At 43.8% G+C, this 19,179-nt stretch overlaps 2 protein-coding genes across 4 annotated transcripts in view; one reads left to right on the plus strand and one right to left on the minus strand.

The window, feature by feature from the left end:
• Brinp2 (BMP/retinoic acid inducible neural specific 2) overlaps nucleotides 1-11,349 on the minus strand; it is a 108,660-nt gene extending 97,311 nt beyond the window's left edge. Inside the window, exon 1 of the mRNA XM_004658762.3 lies at nucleotides 10,476-11,349. The gene's annotated coding sequence lies outside the window, so the exon portion shown is untranslated. The remainder of the gene's footprint in view (nucleotides 1-10,475) is intronic.
• Nucleotides 11,350-17,629: 6,280 nt separating this feature from the next.
• Nucleotides 17,630-19,179, plus strand: part of Astn1 (astrotactin 1) — a 339,793-nt gene continuing 338,243 nt past the window's right edge. Inside the window, exon 1 of one of the 3 annotated variants that reach the window (XM_045159035.1) lies at nucleotides 17,630-18,402. In XM_045159035.1, the coding sequence (XP_045014970.1) occupies nucleotides 18,120-18,402 (283 nt within the window). In that variant the 5' untranslated portion in view covers nucleotides 17,630-18,119. The remainder of the gene's footprint in view (nucleotides 18,403-19,179) is intronic. The other 2 variants (XM_004658763.2, XM_004658764.2) reach the window with 2 other exon arrangements.

Below are 19,179 nucleotides of genomic sequence, written 5' to 3' on the forward strand. Positions count from 1 at the left end.
GTACTAAGTACATGGGACATATAAGACATAGCACTAGAAACTCTATAGTATTTTTTTGTTTGTTTGCATTGCTCACAATTAGGCCATGTTATAAAATATACCAACCCTTCATAGTCTGTTATGAAAATGTCCTTAAGAGTTTAAGAATATTGGGCTGGAGAGATGGCTTAGCGGTTAAGCACTTGCCTGTGAAGCCTAAGGACCCCGGTTCGAGGCTCGGTTCCCCAGGTCCCACGTTAGCCAGATGCACAAGGGGGCGCACGCGTCTGGAGTTCGTTTGCAGAGGCTGGAAGCCCTGGCGCGCCCATTCTCTTTCTCTCCCTCTATCTGTCTTTCTGTGTCTGTCGCTCTCAAATAAATAAATAAATAAATAAATAAATAAATTTTTTTTGAAAAGGAGTTTAAGAATATAACTGTTCCACTCCTAAGAGATTTAGCTCAGATCTCTGGGCAATTATTCTTACCTTAACCACCAAGGTACCCTTTCCTCTGGACACAACCTAAGATAGTAACCATATAGGGAAGTTTGATGTTGTAGCAAGTAGATTTTGCATCTCATAGACCTGAGACAGAGTCAAGTTTGAACTCTGCCTCATACAAGCTGTGAGACCCCAGATGAGATATTTAATCCCTGTGAACATCCATTTTCTTATCAGTAAATAAAAGATAACCCATCTCAGATGATTTGCTACATAATTAAAGGAGACAATGTCTGAAAAACAATTAGCCTGGTACCTGGAGCAGTAAAGGAAGTGCTCAATTCGCTGGCTGCCAGCAGTAGAAACTGAAGGTGCTACTCAGCTTTCACTGAGCATAGCTGGGTCCCATCTTTGCCCTTTATGGAAATCAACATCTTACTAATGTTCACATTTGGATATGCAAAACCAGCAGCTACCATTTCTTGACTGCACATTATGATTCAGGTACTTTGCTGATATTTTTTAGTCATTGTCTCTAATATTCAAGAGGTATTATCATTTCCATGTTATTAGGTAGTGATACTAAATAGCTCATAGGCATTATATATCCTAGCTGAGGTTACACAACTGGCAAACAAGCAAGACAGGACTGAAGCCTGAACTTGTCTGACCCAGAGGTTGAGGGTCTTTCTTCTCCCACTGTCCAACTATGACAGCTTCCCGGGGGTGAGTCAAAACACATGATAGGTGCTAGAGAGATGCTGAGTGATTAAGGTGCTTGCCTGTGAAGCCTAAGGATCCAGGTTCGATTCCTCAGTACCCACATAAGCCAGTTGCACAAGGTGGCACATGCATCTAGAGTTCATTTGCAGTGGCTACAGGCCCTAGCATGCCCATTCTCTCTACCCCCTCTTTCCTTGAAAAATAAATAAATAAGTAAAACAAAATACATTTTAAAAACACATGATGGAACAGTAAGAGCCTTGAGTGCAAATGTCAGCTCCTCTGAGTCTTGCTTTTCTTGGTTTCAGTCCACAAATAGTAATGGTACTCAATTCATGAGGTTAAAAATGAAAATTAAATGAGATACTACAAGTAAAAATGAGCTTAGTACATTTTTTTAAATCATTGCATAGACTTTGAATGAATCACAAAAAATGTATGTATGAACTTATTACACCTAAGTTCTACCTGCTCTTCTTCTCATAAGGTAGTGAGACCCAAGGAGATTAAACCACCCCACGCCCTTCAGCCAAGCCACTGCTGAATCCACAGAAGAATTGGGGTGATGAGCAAGAGTGCTGCTTCCATGCTGAATCTGATTATCAGTACCAGGGTGTAGGGGACAGACCTCAAGGATGCTCAACACCTACCAAAGCAGAGATCCAGAGGTTCCTAAGAGCTCATCACTGAAGTAGACTTAAAACTCTCCCACCATGGCTCAGGGAATTTTGTGGAAGAGGGGGCTGAAAGACTGTAAGAGCTACAGGTTGAGACATCATGCCCAGAGACATTCCCCTACCCCCCCAAAAAATAACTGACTACTGCTGCCATAATGCATAAACTACAACCCCATGGGGAATACCTGCAACCCTACTGAGGAGCATCCCAGGCAGAATAAGCGGCAGGGACGAGGGAAAAGAGGGTACCAACATATGATATATCCATACGAAATATCTTGTTTAGTAATAATAATAATAAACATTTAAAAAACATGCATAAATAAAGAATAGATGTATGAAATATATGGCATGTGTAGGTAAGTATCTGGTCACATACAAAATCATGCACACAGTTCCACCCAGCAAGCTGTCAGCATCTCGTGCAGGGGCCTGCCTTCTCTGCGTGCTCCTCCCTGATCAAATTCCTGTTTCTCTCTCTAGTCTAACTCACTTTTCATCTTGTTAGAATAATAATTTTCTTTTTCCCTTCAGCTTCTACCTCTGGGTTGTCTCCAGCCTTTTCTCAATGCTTGTTGTGTCCATCACTTCACTAAGGCTCTGAGTGACACGTCGTTCACGAGAAGTAAAATAAGTGGTTCAGCAAAGCTGTGGGATATGTGTGTGTGCTTGCATGCGTGACCACGCCTTCTCCCCTTGTCAAGAGGAACACAGGAGAAACAAATGAGCTTGTGGGTGAGAGGTTAGGTGCATTTGAACTAGAGATAAATTAGGTGCCTCCATGGAGAGGGCTAGGCATCACATCAGCATGAGTTCCAGTCACACTTATGGAACAATTTTCCCTCTTCAGATGCCCAGATACATCCCTGTCCTGGATTCAGGTGCAGCTCTGGCTACATTTCTCAGCAATGTCACATCTCTATTTAAATGTCACCTCCTGTAGAAGACCTTCTTGGACTACGACCTCAATTGTGCTCTCTTTACACCACATTTTTCTTCATCATTTTCACTATCTGAAATTCTCTCATTTGTTTACTTACCTACATGTCTGTTTTTCTGGATACCACATCAGGCTTGCTACACTGTTAGTTTCATAAGGCTTCAGAATCTATGCATTATTGGAATACGAGCTCCCTCACTTACTGGCTGTAAGACCTTAGACAACTTACTATGACCTCTCTGGAAATCCAATTTATCTTATATAAATAGAAATGGGAGCTTACTTACAGAATCATTAAGATAAGGAAATGAGTTGATGAATATAAAGATTTTTAATTTTTTTATTTGAGAGAGAGAGAGAATTGGCACACTAGGGCCTCAGCCACTAAAATTGAACTCCAAATTCTTGTGCTTGCCTCACTTTTGTATGTCTAGCTTATGTGGGACCTAGAGAGTCAAACATAAGTCCTTAGGCTTTGCAAGCAAGTACCTTAACTGCTAAGCCATCTCCCCAGCCAAAATATAAAGTTTTCAAGTACAGGACCTGATACTATTACAGTGATAGCTATGATCTGCAATGTACATCATAACCTTCATTTTCACAGCATCTCTTCACAATGGAAGCACCTTGATAGCAAGTCTTTGTGTTATCTTCTACTCAATCGTCTGTGCTAAAGAATAGAGCTTGGCCTATACTGACTGTATTTGGTATAGTCAATACACATTTCCTAAGGACTATGTTTTAGAACACCAGTCTCAACTCTGCTTGCCTAGCACCACATAAACTAATCATTACATTGTGATGAGTACAGTTCAGGAGTGAGTTTGAACAAGATGTGTAGGAAGACACAGGAGGAGGTAATTAATTCTGTCCTGAAGTCTCAGAGATGCCTTCACAGAGGAGATAATGTTTACCAAATTGCAAGCTCAGTAACCCTTCAGAAAGCAGACTTAGACACTGCAAGAAAATACCAAAGCACATCTAAGTGCCACAGCGCTGGGGGAGCTCACTGTGGCCTGCAATGAGAAGGGGAAGGAAGAGAGACACAAAGAGGCTGTGAGACCAGCTCACCAAGGTCATCTGTTGGTCAGGCTTAGATATTGGGCTTTTATTCTGATGGTAGTGGAGAGTCATGGGAGAATTACAATGGGAGGTGAGGTATAATCAGATTTACCATTTTGAAAGATCACTCTGGCTACAAGGAGAAAAACAACCTGGCTATCCCTCAAGGCAGGAAACAGGAGGACAAAATACTGGGTAGTTCAGGAAAGAAGGGATGAGAGCCCAATGTCAAGGAGTGGCAGGAGGGGTAAGAAGAAGCTCAGGGACTTGAGAAGTCACAAGAAGGTATGTATACCTTGTCCGGTTTGGGTGGTTAACTGGATGGAGGGTGTGGGGCAGTGTGAAAGAAAGAGGAGCCAGCACAACCCACATTTTGTTTCTCTTTTTTTTGTTGCTTCAAGACATGGTTTGCAATATGGCCCTTGCTAGCCTGGCACTTGCTAGATGCTCCACACTGGCCTTGAACTTACATTGATTTTTCTGCCGCTGTATTTGTAGTACTGAGATTACAGTTGTGCACCACCATGCTTACTTCGACTTTTTGTTATGAGACCTGTGAAGGTCTGATTGTGCCATTAACCACAACAGGTATTAGTAAAAGTAATGGCTTGGGTGTGGGATCAGAGCATACCATGAGTCTAGATTTAGACATTCAGCCATGGGGTGTTAAACTGGTATCTTTTTAGCAGGAAATGAGGTTAACATTTGTTGAGCATCTACAATGTGCATGGAGCTATATTTGGCACCTACTGCATTCTGCCCTATTTAACAGTGAGAACAACCCTTTGAGAGAGGGGACACTATCATCTTTATTTGTACAGTTGCTGAAACTGAGGCTCAGACAGGTAAGACTGTACGCAACCATGAATTAAATACATATGAAGAGGATTAGGAAAATATAGCCATAGAGGTAATTTGAAGGTAGATCACAGAAAACCTTGAAACAAGGAAATAATGGCCCCCACAGAAGTCTTTTAATAATCAGGTGAAATACAGCTCATGAGCTATCGCTGAAAGTTGAACTGATAGAAGGAGCCTGTATCCTTTTGCTTTGACTAACAATGCTAACATAATGATAATGGAGGACTGATTATATTAAAATTCCTAATTATATCACTATATCTTTTCCATTTCTTTTTAATAATTTGATAAATTAACTGGTCATACAGAGTAGTGGCTTTTCTTTCTATCACACTCTCACATGCTTGTTTTGAAAAAGGAAAACTCTCAGAAGGGATGGTGGGCTGTGAGTAGTAGAGATAAGAAAGGAGAAAGGGGGCTGGAGAGATGGCTTAGAGATTAAGGTGTTTGCCTACAAAGCCAAAGAACTCAGGTTCGATTCCCCAGGACCCACGTAAGACAGCTGCACAAGGTGGTGCATGTGTCTGGAGTTCATTTGCAGTGGCTAGAAGCCCAGAGTGCCCATTCTTTCTCTCTCTCTGAAAAAAAAAAAATCTCTTTAAAAATAAAGGAGAAAGGGATTTGAAAATTAAACACATCCAGCTGGCCACCTGGCATGTCCTCACAATTTGGAGAGAGAACCTGAAGATATCTACTTGACTATTTCTATTATTGCCACTCAAAAGCCTTAGGATAAAACCATGAGGCCTCCCCACTTGCTGTTCCTTCATTGTATGTGTACCAAGAGCTGTAATGCTTTGCAAAAGCTTCCGTAGGCTGAGTCACAGTCAACAAAGTTCCTTCTCAAATAAATATAGCCCATGTAAGCGCTTTGTGCTTCTTGCCTTTAAATTTCAGAAATACAGACCCAGAGGTTCCTCCTGGGCTGCTCTTGAGCTCTTGACCTCTCCCTCCATGTTCTCTCTCTCTTTTTATGTCTCCAGTTCCTCCTGTCTCAAGCTCTGCCCTTTCTCCCCTTTAACCTGTTGCCGACTTACAGGGCCTAGACCAGAACTATTCAAAAGAAATATGGTCAGTGACAGATGTAAGTGTAACTTTCTAGTAGCCACATTAGAAATTAAAACAAAGGAGTGAGTACAATTGTAATGTATTTTATTTAACCCAAATCAACCATAATATTATCATTTTAACATTGAATCAACAAAAATATTGATATTTTATAATATATTTTATTATATAATTTATAAAACAATGTACAATGCACATTTCACATTTCCACCACACATCTTAAGTATTTATGAACTATCTGTGGAGCTCTAAGAGTAGATCTTATCCTGATAAATATCAAATAGTCCTCTTGTTGTGATCAGTTCAACATTTGAAGTGTATTGGCATTACATGTGAGTTTCAAATGAAAAGAATTATGGGACTGGCCATTGAAGATCACATACTGTGGTGACCTGATCTACTTTACTCTGCATGGCAGAGTGACAATTTAGAGGGAGCAACCTGTCTCTAATGTACCAGACATCTCTTCAGTCCACTGCTGCCTTCATTATTGAGTCAACTGCCATTTCTCATTCAAATAGAACAGGTTTTCCTCCACAACTACAAACCACCATGCAGCCTATGCCTCAACCCCAAACACAGCAGGGGATGCTCCTGAAAACTAAAGACTAAGGGTGTCATACCCATAGCCCAGCTACATGGCCTTTAATGCAGGAAGCAAGGGTGATAGCAGGGTGTAAGGTAGGATTTTCAAGAAAAGGTAGATGTCTCATGAGACCTGTTCCTAGAATGGACTCCTAAGCTGAAACACAAAACCAGACTGGATTCCTAAGGATTTTCCTCTTGACCTCAGAGCATATGGCGTACGGTGTAAATTTTGGCAAGTCATTCTACTCTCATGCCAGACAGGAAGCTCCTCTATTACAGGAATGGAGCCACCCAAGCAGTGACAGGCAGCCTACATAGATACTGCAAACCAAATGAAGACCATCAAATAAGGCCATTGTCTCACTGGTTCTCACACAGGAACTGTGCTTCTCTTAACCTTTTATTTATTTATGTCTTTTTTCTGGAAGAGAAGCCCCCTCCAGGAGCAAGTATGTGTGCCTTGTTAGTAGGTACTTCTCTTGGTGGGCAGCAGCCCTTAGCTTTTCTTTGGCCCACTGCCTCTCTCCTCTCCTGCTTGCTGAACAATCACAGTACCCTGTGGTAGTGGTACAGCTTCGGGCAATACCACTCCCCGCCCCCTTGTGCTTTTTTGTGGTCTCCTCTTTTGTGACTGCTACAGCATGTTTTATTAAAAGGGAAAGAGAAGAGGAGACAAGAGGTTATGTACATGGGCATGCTCAAGAATCTTAAGATTGGAAATCTTCTACTCAATGCTAAATGCCTAAGGGCCTTGGCATTTTGCCGGCTCCAAGTAAACCCCAAGGGGAACATTTGGGTGGAGAAATAGGAAATGGAGAAAAATCAAAGCTCTCTCTTAAGGGATTGTAATTTTAAAATATGCTAAGATTTTCTTGTGTTTTCTGAAAAAAAATTTCCTGCTTTTTCATCAATACCCTTATTCAAATTTTGGACTTGAAGCTGATCAGCTCTCTGACCTTGAGCAATGATTTTTTTTTTTTTTTTTCATATTGTGTCAGATTAGACTGGAGGGTGGGTAGAAGGCCAGATGATACTTTTCAGTGTCTAATGAGAACTCCCACATTTCAGAGACCACTGTCTGGGTCCTAGAACAACTTCCTCTAGACCAATGCGTGTTTAAGATAATGAAGCTACATTTATAGGTTTTTCAAGCTTCAAGAGAACAGATAGGTTAAGCCCCAAGTAATCATGCAGACCTTGAAATTGGACTTCTCTTTTGTGCTACAGATATTGTCTCCACCAGCTAGAACCCTTTGTCTCCTTCCTCCATAGCCAAACAAATCCTACACCAAACCTCATGGCTTAACTCAAAGTTTCCCTCCTTTGAATACTGATAGCTCTCATTATCTGTTGAAATCAATTGCAGATTAATTAGGTCAGCCTTTTGACTTCCCTTGTATTGAACTGCTGTTTAGAACTTACATCGTCACTTACCTTTGCCCGGATGCAAGTCTATTTTCCTAACCAGACTGTAAGATCATTGAGGGGGAAACCTTCTAAGATGTTCTATTCCCTCACTAGCCTCAGGTTAGTGCCACAGGAGAAGCCCTGGATCTCTGCAAACTCTCAGCCTTGTAGAGTACAGAACAACTCAGCCAGATCACAATTGCTCAGATTAAACCATTCCTTAGAAGAAGGAAGCCTGTGTGGAGACTGGGGTTGGTGTGTGAGCAGTAAGAGGCAGATCCCATTTTGTGGTTTCCCTCGGTTGCTGTGTGGGCCAGGTGAAGCAGAGCTTGGTGTGAGGAGCTCTGCCCTCCCTTTTCAGCAGGGGGGCTGAAATCAGTCTAGCTTACTTCTTAGGGTAATCAAAGATAAATGAGACAATAAGCCATGTGAGGATTAATTAGAAGAGCTCTGTAATATGCTACCAGCTCTTTGAGAAAGGATACCTTTATAAAATGTATGCAAAGCCTTATTATTTCAGACAAAAAGTCCAATATCCAGAAATAAACAGCACACTGTTTGTTTAAGCAGTAACCAGGAACTGAACACTGAGCATTCCAGTCAGCATAAAGTGCCCACGCAATGTTTCCCAGTCCCTTCAGATTTCCTCTTGTTTGTGAGTGGAGAGGGATTCTGGAACAACCTCCCAGAGGGCCTGCTCTTGGGTAGAGCTCCCCAGGTGCTGGTCTGCGCCTTGGGGAAGGGGATCAGGAGTGAATGACGCAGGCATGTTCTGTGCCCTCTGGCATTGCTTAGTAAACAACCTGTTGGGAAGCCAAAAAGGAACACCTAGAAGATGATCTTGGAAGGCCGAGAAGAGAAAATGTTCCCACCCTAGATACTAGGCCAATGGCAGCAGGGCAGGAGTGTCCACAGCTCTTCCTTCCTCATTTGTACCCATACTACCCCACACACTCTTCCATTCTGGAAGAGAAACTGTCAACTTCATTTTTGTGAGAGGGAAACAAAAGTCAAGAATGCTTCTCTCTTCCTCATAGCTGCAGCCCAGCTCTTTGGAGCCAGCTGCTCTCCAGCAGGGAAGACTATGGTCTGACATTTGCTTTCTTGCACTCCAATACAGTGTCCTTACTCTGCATCTTTTCAAATCCATACCTCCCCCTCCCCCAAGAAGCAAAGCCTGTATCTTCTCCCAGAGTAGGCAGCAGCTATGGTACTATAAGACAAGATCATGGTGGAAGCATTGCGTGGTCATGTTCTCAGTGCTGCAAAGCAACTTACTCTGAGTGAAAGGGAACTCCAGAGGGTCAGGCCTTAAACAAATAACATGTATAGAATGATGGAAAGTCAAAAGGGAAAACACACAAGTTCGACCATCACTTCGTTGGTGCCTGGTGTCATCAGACTGCCTCCCAGGGGATTTGGTAGAATCTTTTAGATGCCTGGCATTGCATATCTCCTAGAGAGCATGGAGAGGGGTATCTACATGCTAGGATCTGTAGAAGACAGAGGCAGAAATATGACTCACAGCCTTCTGACTGGCCTGTGCTGGCACATCACTGTCCCTGTGGGATAAGGCCCAGACGGTCTTTTATAATTGTTATTCTTCGAACCCAACATTTGTTTCTGCTCAAGTCAACCTGTTTCCAGGGAGGGTAAGAGCACACACACACACACACAGTTCTTTACAGAGCAATCTTTTCAGTCACATTACTCTTTATTCATTTGACTATTAGTTAATACTGGGCTTAAGTCTATATGGCACGGATAAGTATGTGCCATGCAGAGGAACCACTTGGTGAGGAGAGAATTCCTCTGGGTTAGAATAGCAGTACACAAAGTTCATGCTTCTACTGGGCAGGACCACTCCAGGCCTGGGCAGGGGGTTGCACATGTTTGGATCTTATGTGGTTAGCAAGCTTCCTGCATACAGCTGTGAGCAAACACACACACACACACACACACACACACACACACACACACACACCACGGGCAGCACTGGACTGTGTACCCTTATGATCACAGAAACAGGGAGAGTGATCTATCTGGTAGATGCCATCAGCACACCCTTCCCTTCAGCACAGCAATATTGTCCCCTAGTGTCTTCAGTGCTCTGCTGGGCTCAACTCAATCAATGAGACTTCTGCTACCACCCAGGGGAGGCTATTCACACGTTATGGGGTTCGCTCTTCAGGATTATTCTTCCCTGGTTGCATGTGCATGGGAGAAACAGACTGGAAGACATATCCAAGGGTTCTATGAACATGCGGATACACATGTATGGTGCATCTCCATGCCACGTCTTTGGGGTCTTCCCCAAATCCAGTGAACCTCATGCCGTTCAGCCCTGCTGAGCTGAGCTCAGCTCAGCTCAGCTAGCAAAAGTCCATGTCATCCTCTGCAATTATGCAGCCGGGCTGAATTTCCCTAAGCTAATGGGAGTTGCGCTAACTTTAAGGACTTAAACCACGCAAAAACAATATAGGTCAGGCAGAGTGCCCAAACCCTGTGACAGCCAAGCAACATCAGGTACCAGAGTCTGCTAAAGCCCAAAGCCCACTGCTAAACACGACAAAACCTATGGGGTGCAATCATTCCCTAGACTTGCAACTGCCAGGCGCCAAGACTAGAGGGTTGAATGAATGGAGGAAAAAAAAATCCCCTTCCCCGTGGACGCACCGAAAGGAGAACGAATAAAAGAGAGCAAAAGACCAGGAAACCCCTCACTATTACCTTGAATCCTTGCAAGAGCCCTCCTCGCCGTATCAGCTGCTCCCCAAACCTCCAACGAATAGGACCAGACTCCTGAAAGACTCCAGATTTTTGGGCAACATCTCCAGTGGCAGCTCTCCAAAGTTTTTACTTCATGATTTCTTGTGTCTGTTTTATCATTTGGGGAAATGTGAATGCCCTTCTCTCCCCTACCCTCAGAGACACACACACACAGAGGAAGAGAGAGCGAGAGCGAGCGAGTGGATGTCCCTTTTCAAATTCTCTCGGCTCGCTCGGGGCTCCGCGGTCGCTGCCGCTGCCTTCGCCTCCAGCGCCGGCGGTCACACCACTTGCGAGCCGCTGCCTTCGGGCTGCGCAGCGAGCATCCCCAGCTCCCGAAGCAGCTCCTGCTGAAGTGGGAAGATTTGGCTCTGGGCCGGGTCGCACACGCGAGGTAGGAGAGATGAGGAAAGTGGGGAACCAACTGGGGAGTCGGTGGTCACTTGTCCCTTCGCCGAGGTGAAACCCAGGGTTTTGTCTTCTTTCCAACTCTACAGAGTCTCACTCGCCCTCGGGGTCATCCGAAATCTGTGCCTTGCACATGGGCAGAGACCGTTCCTCTGGCTTCCTGGGGCTGCCGGTGGTGGACCTGCCGGAGCCCTCGGAGCGTATGGCAGGTGCATCTCCGCTCAAGTCCTACCCTGATCGCGATCCGCCGAGCTCAGCACCGGCGCTGCGGGAGGAGCCGCGAGCCGCCCGAGAGGCAGGAGAATTCCATCCCAGGGATGCAGCCGGGCGCATCCCCGCTCCAACTCCGCGCCCGTACCTAAGCAGTGTCACCTGCAGACTCCGACCCCAGATGAGTGTCTTAAGATAACAATGCTGCCCTGCCTGCCTCTGCCTCTCTCTCTCTCTTTCTTTCTAATGCACGTAGGTCGGAAGCCAATAGGACGCAGGGCCACACTCCCCACAAGCGCCCATTGGCTGCAAGGCCTGGCAGCGGGCGGGCTCTGGGCCCCAAAGACTCTCTCCTTTGGTCAGCTGGCAGACCCGGGTACCAGCTCGGTTAAGCCTCCCAGCTTTGCAGCAGTGACTTTTTGGCGAGGATCAGGAAGGCTTGGATAAATTCTTGGCTAATGGGTGTGGGCGGTGGGGGGTGGGGAGGAGGCTGGGGCAGGGCAGGGGGGTGTAGAGGGGAGGGGTGTGGGGATTGCAGAGTCTAAGGAGCCAGAGGAACAAGAAGTAGCTGGGGAGCTAATTACATTTTCTTCTGTTCTTCCTGAGTTACAATAATCATTTATCCCAGCCCATTTTATTTGCCTGCTTAACTAGAACTCCTATAGATGGATACCCATTTGAACCATTTTCTTTCTAATTTGAGGTTTCAGTTAGTTGTTGTGTGCTCCTTAAGCCTCCTGAATTACTTAATTAGAAGTGAGCCCACAAGTGAGGAATAGTGCGCACATTCACACACCCACACGCATGTACCAGTGAGACATGGGAGAGAGGCAGGCAAAAGAAAGCAAGAGCTCCTCGGTTAGATGGCTAGACAGATAAACAGCCTCAGAGACACTGGACAGCTAAATTGAGATGCCTCCCCCCCACCACCACCACCCACAGCCAGGACTATAAAGATGAAGGCAAAAAGAACTTCAGCATTCTGGGGAGGCATAAAACATGTCAAGCTTCCAGGAAAAGAGAATTGTTTTGCCTGTGATGTTTTCCTTCTGTGCGTCTCCTTTCACTCCTCTGTGTGTAGGAAGAAGGAGGGCTAGAGACATCAGAACAGGACCAGCCTTGTTTCTGGGAAGCAGGTGCTCTTGCTGAGCCTGTGAATTGAGAGAGAAGGGGGAGGGGAGGCAGCAAGGAGGGAGGGAGAGGAGGACAGAGTAAGGGAGGAAAATGTTAACTTCGAATGGAACAGTGTGAATATGTTTTCAATGTTCTGATGAAATGTGCAAGACTGAAATACATCCCACTAACGGGCATGCAGCACTAAATTTTGGCAAGAGCATGGAAGTCATAGTTGAAGAAAAAAAATCGAGATTTGAAAGAGCTGGCGGTGGAAAACTGGCGAGAGGGGACCCCCATTGTGATGTCTTGAGGGAAGTATGTAAGTGAGCAGACATAGCCAGAAAGGAAGAAGTCTCTCAACTTAGTTTTCTCAAGTCCAGAGCAATGTCAAAGATTTAAAAAAAAAAAAAAAATTAGGAAAAGGAGAATATGAAAATCTCATGAATGTTGAAGTATTTATCTGGGTTGGCTAAAAAGTAATGGGCAGCCAGAAATATAAAACTTAGAAAATAGCATCTTACCTACACATTCTTGTTCCCACCCATTTCTGCTTTCACCTGTATTTTCTCCTGGACACCTAAGACAAGTTTGACATTCATTCTGTGTACTGTAGAACTTTGTAGAGAGCTATAAAACATGCCAAAGAATGGTGGTCCCACAGAGCCCCAGTTCTTTACCTAGAATAAAATAGCCAAGTGAGTACTGGAGAGATTGTTAAGTGGTTAGGGTGTTGCCTACAAAGCCTAACAACCAGGGTTTGATTCCCTGGTACCCACATAAAGCCAGATGCACAAAGTGACACATGCAAGTGGAGTTTGTTAGCAACAGCTAGAGGCCCTGGCATGCCCATTCTCTCTGTCAGTCTCTCTTCTCTCTATCTCTCTCTGCTTGAAAATAAATTATATATATATATATATATACATACATACATACATACATACACACATACATACATATATATATATGTATGTGTATATATATACACATATATACATATACATATATATGTATGTATATATACATATGCATATACATATACACATACACATACACACACACACACACACACACACACACATATATATATTCCAGGTTGGAGAGATGCCTTAGGAGTTAAGGCACTTGCCTACAAAGCCAAAGGACCTAGGCAAGGACTTAGGTTACATTCCCCAGGAACAGGCATAAGACAGATGCACAAGGTGTCACATGCATCCATGCATTTGGAGTTCATTTGCAGTGGCTGCACACCCTGGCACCCATTCTCTATCTCCACCCTCACCCCCTGCTTCATATTCTCTCTCTCTCTCTCTCTCAAATAAATAAGAATAAAATATTTTAAAAATGAAATGTCCATTTGAATCTTCACAGGTCTAAATTTGTATGGTTTTCTAACAGCTGAGCTCTTTTTTTCCAGTGAGTCTACTGTACATGTCCCAAATGAAACATTGGATGTAGAGGCTTTTGTTAATTAATGTGAGGAGGAAGTGGGTAAATGGAGTGTAGGAGCAAATAATTTCCAATTTCAATGAGAAAAAGTTAAAAGTTCTAAGGCCTCTAAAGCAGGGAAGGGGTTGGAGTTGGTAGGCATGAAAAGAACTTTAAAAGAAAAACATATCTGTGCTTTCTTTTTATGGTGTCTTAAACCATGAAACAAAATATCTAATGAGGTAAAATATGCATTTAACAATCCCAGAAGTACATAGTGTGATGAATATTTGCTTCATCACATTGTTGTAATCACTGCCTACATCATTTCCCATAACCCAAGACACATCCTTCTGCCTCTTCTTCATCAAAATCTTCTGCTCTCTCCTCAGAGAACTACTATTCTTATCTTCATCCCCAAAGAATAATGTTACCTTCTCTTAAATTTTGTTAATACAAAATCTTAACATTCTGTATTTTGTTTCTTTCAGTCATCAATACGTCTGGGAGATTCATCCATGAAGTTGCATTAAAAGACAAACACATTGTGAAGTATTCCATTGTCCAAATATGACATTTACTGATTCTCTGATTGATCAGTAGATACTGTACTTTGTTCTGTTATGATTAATGAAACTGCTAGGAATATTCATATACTTTTTGGTGCATATGTGTTACTGTATCTTTAGTGCTTATGTGCCATTATTTATTCTGGGTAAACAGCAAGGTGCATAAGTTACTTAATTTACTTTGGCTATTACATTGCATGAATTCTTGTGAAGATTATTCCAGAATGTACTTTCTGCATGAAATAGTTGAACAATGCGATGACAGCATAGACCATCACTATTGAGCCTCAACTAAATGACTGAAGTATGTCAGTTCCTCTAAACATATAACCTCACTTCCTCCTCATTAATACCTTCCAAATTATGCAGTATTATTTCTAGTTCTATATTGCAACTAAAATATTGAATTAAGACATTGTATTTGGAAAGGGCCCATATCCTTAAGAGGGTAAGCAGATGAATGTGTATGCATGACTGTGCATGTGTGGATGTTTATCTGTATGTGAATAAGAGGTTAGTAAGTGAAGCTTTGAGAAGAGGAAGTGATGGAAGTTCTCATTGCCAAAGTGAAGCTAGAAATTGGTCTGAAGTCATGGAAGAATCTCTGAAGATTGAAAAGCATTGTATTCCATATAAACAGAGGTACATGGAAGAAATGAAAATAGGAAATTGGCTTTAAGTTCATTGGATATGGCTGTGTGTGTGTACATGTAGGGATCAGGAAATGAGGTATTCTGTGGTGAACAATCCACCTAGGATGACAAATAGTGAAAGATTTGGAAGAGTCTTTAAATTTATAAACCATGGTGTTTTAACTTTATCCTATAAGAAAAAAAAAACTATAATGAAAAGATGATAGTAAGACTTCCTTAATTCTTTTACCCAGGCAACTTTATACATAAATAGATGATAGAGAATGCAATAAAAAAGGTACTATAAGGGTCAAGGAAAGAGACCACTAACATTTAAATATAGGAAAGTGGACTTGGGCTTAGGCATAATGGAACTTGGTATTTTATAGATTTTGAAAGAATATAAGTACTTGCATATATGTTATATGTAGCTTGTGAAGTAGACAGAGAAGCTTAAGCTTAAGTTGGTGGTAAAACTAAAGATAAAATGTACAACCTCAGGTGGGCATGCAGGCTCATGCCTTTAATATCAACATTTGAGTGGCAGAGGTAGGAGGATTGCTATGAGTTTGAGGATAGCCTGAGACTACATAGTGAATTCCAGAACAGTCCTAGGCTAGAGTGAGACCTTACCTTGAAACCCCGCCCCCAACAAAAAAATTCAAACTTAACCCAAATAAAAAAATACTGATGGCAGACACTGAATCCTTGCCTGTTACTTTACTACCTCATGGTGCCTCTGCCCTAAGGTGATGGGTGAGATGCATGAGCCCATTGAAATGTAAAGTATCACCCAAGAGATACAGCCTTGTTTGTGTAACTGCATCCTCTACCTCATGTCTAGATAATTTAATTCCTAAAAATAAGATCAGGTGACATTATATTCATGTATAAAGGAGCCAGACATCATTGTGAAATATGTTATCCTTTTATTTCCAGATCTTCTTTGACTTAGCTCTTTTATAGAAAGACAGTGGTCTATAAAGGCATGAGATACCAACTTCCAACTCATACATTTTAAGAAGACTCAACAGCAACTTATAGAAAATCAATCTCCAAATGCTTCACCTAGATTTTCTAACATGGTTCATGATTTCAAAAAATTGGAAGATTAAAAAAGTGACCGAGGATTGCATGTGACTCAAAAATCCAAAGCAAATCTTCCTGCCTATTCTTAGATGAATACCAAAGATACAGCTGGTGCTCACAATTGCTGAGTGTGGTCTACTGTGGCCCAGGAAACTTTGTGCTTTTAGTTTCACAGGAGCTTTGCAGACTGGTCTTGTAATGCTCGCTCCTCATCACTTTGTTAGCCTCGGTTTCTTCATCTGTTGAGTGATTCAAGTAAGAGATGATATGACAGTTTCATACTATTTCTTGCATTCTAGGACTATCTCTGTTTTCCTAGCTTTATTCAATGGCAAATAACCTTTCCTCTTTATGTATAATGTTCTTCCTTATGCCAGTAAGTAGGGAAAAGGGTATCATAAATTTCATCTCCTTCAGTAGCTCTTAAGGGAGCAATGAAGATAAGGATGAGCTTTGAAAAAGTCATTAGCTGATATATCTTTTTGCAGCAGTTTGCAATAATACAATAGTAATATACCTGTAGGCCAACTCTCAGGTATGTTAAGTTTAAAATCGAAACTTACATTAAGGTGTTCTCCTCCTCTTCCTCTTCTTCTTCTTCTTAGTGGTATATTTTTCACTCCTTAAATGTGAACTTAAATATATCTGACACAACTGGATTGAACTATTCAACTAGGTTAAGTTGTCTTGTCTTTCAAAGGGTACACATTTGCATGTGTCAGTAAATTTAGACAAGATAGACTAAGAATGCTATTTCGTTTCAAGTAGTCCTCTTTGAGAAGGGATGTGAATTACATTCCTATAGCAGGAACTCAGCTAAACTCAATCTCCACAGATCCTATTTAAATCACCAATGAATGCATAATATACCTCTAGAAGAAGTTATTGGCTATCGTATGAGAAAAAAAAAAAGTTCTGTTAAGGATCAGATCCCAGCATTTCCACTATGCCTCTTTTCTACTTCTACTGCTGTTTATTGAACACAGCCACAATTTAAGGGCATCCTTGCCTGGCACTGCCTTGAACTCTTGGTGGGAGTATTCTATTCCTCAGAATACTCAGAAGACTAAATATCTGTCCTGTTCTTCTCCTGGCTGGGCTGGGACTGACCCTGCTCACACCCAGGACATATCCTTTATTATGTCGTCCTCCGCTAACAAGGGGTGTTAAGGAACTGCAGTTCTTGCAGTTTCTCCCAGTGCTGTTCTGTTTACTGGGTTTTCGAAAGTTGAAGGTTCAAGTCCAGCATCAGTTCTGCTAATTCTGCTTCTTCTATTAATTATCGTATTCCCTACACCACGGTCCTTTGATTGCTCACCCATGCTGATGACTTTTGTAACGTAACGGCAATGGCATGAAGAGGGAGAAGCTGCAAGTGAAAGTTCTTTGTTTTCCAGATCTATCTACCCATTCATCCATTTGTATCAATATAACAATCTCTTCCTCCAAATAATCTTGCAAGGTCCATGCTAGGTGGAAATACACACATTTGGATTTAGCTCAACATCCGCTTAATCTAACAGACAAATCCAACTAAGCAGCGGTAAGAATGGGACAGGCTATGTCCGCAAAATCACTAGGTAAATTTTCATCTAGAAATACCGCCCCCCTCCCACCTGCACACATGTTGTGAGTGAGGAAGAACCCTTTGAGGTGTATGCCTGTGTCTGCTTTTCCCCAGCCATTTGCATGATGGTGCGACAGGGAACGATTTTATATTACAAAGGCAAATTTTAAAAATGCAGCGCAGGTCGTTACAGCCAAGACCATGACTCCTGTAGGGGGGTGCAAAGGAGGAGAGTGGCAGGAGCCTCCTCAGCCAGCTGGGGGCTGACCTGATTCCCTAGAATCCTCAGCTCTCTTCCTCTTTCCTCCCTACGTCCTTCCTTCCTTTTTTGCTCCCCCCCCCCTTCCTTTACCCTTCCCCAGATGAGCAGCTCCGGGAAACAAAGAGCCCGGACTCTCCAGACACCAGTGCAGGAACTGAGCGCTCTGCAAGCAGCGGCGGCGGCGGCGGCATCTCTTTCCGGGCCCTGGGCTCTGGGGCGCTCCATCCCTCCCCGCCCTGCCCAGCCTCCCGCGCCCGCTCGGCTCCCTCCCCGCTCGCTTCCTCCCCCACCTTCGCAGCGCTGGGAGGAAGGCGGCCGGGGCTCAAGATGGCTTTAGCCCGGCTCTGCGCCCTGCTCGCTTGCTGCTTGGGGCCGGCGGCGGTGCTGGCCACGGCCGCGGGCGACGTGGATGCATCCAAGGAGCTGGAGTGCAAGCTCAAAAGCATCACCGTGTCGGCTCTGCCCTTCCTGCGCGAGAACGACCTGAGCATCATGCACAGTCCCTCGGCCTCAGAACCCAAGCTCCTCTTCTCCGTGCGCAATGACTTCCCGGGTGAAATGGTCGTGGTCGACGACCTGGAGAACACCGAACTGCCCTACTTCGTGCTGGGTGAGTCTCTTGGAGCGGGGAGTGGGGAGGTCGGGGCGACCCGAGGCGCTGGACAGGTGTCCCCCCCCGCCCCCCGCTCTGCTCCCTCTTCACACCCACTCGCCTCCCCTCCCCCACCCCTGCCTCCCTGGAACCGCCCCACTCGTGGCAGGTTCTCCACACGCACTTGCAGGCTAGCGCGTCAGTGCACCTGACTTCTCCCCCAAATCCGATCTGGATGTAGGGTCTTCAGCCGCCTTGTTCCAAAGGAACAGGTTGCATCAGTGTCTCTGAAACCATTCGCATCCTGACCTCCCAGCTGCAATTCAGGAGCACATCCGCCCAGCCCAGCACTTGTCTGCTATCAGCTCTACTCTCACCAGCCCTTCTCTCTGCCCACATGCTCAGCTCTTTATTGCACACCCTTGGACACCCATAGTCCACAGCGGTTCCCAGGCTTCAAGAACAGGTATCTTGTGGTCACCTTGCCACGCATGCACAGGCCCTATGGCACTGGCTAATATCTAGTCCTCCCTTGTACCAGAGCCCTCAGTCGGTCACCTGGGTTTAGACGCCCTTTATTCCAAACACTCAAGTTTCGCATATCCCTGGAGTTCATTCATCCTTGGAAAGTTGTGCCTCCATGTCTAAATGTAACCATCTTCTTATTCAGCCACCTCCATGTGACACGTCGTAGAACCTATATGAAGTCACAGAACTATGCTGTATTAATTTTGCCCTCGTCTTTGTTCGCTATGTTCACTGAACTACCTTGGGTAGGCATAGGCATTTATGCAC

Source organism: Jaculus jaculus, chromosome 1, assembly GCF_020740685.1.
Source record: "Jaculus jaculus isolate mJacJac1 chromosome 1, mJacJac1.mat.Y.cur, whole genome shotgun sequence".
Lineage (NCBI taxonomy): Eukaryota > Metazoa > Chordata > Mammalia > Rodentia > Dipodidae > Jaculus > Jaculus jaculus.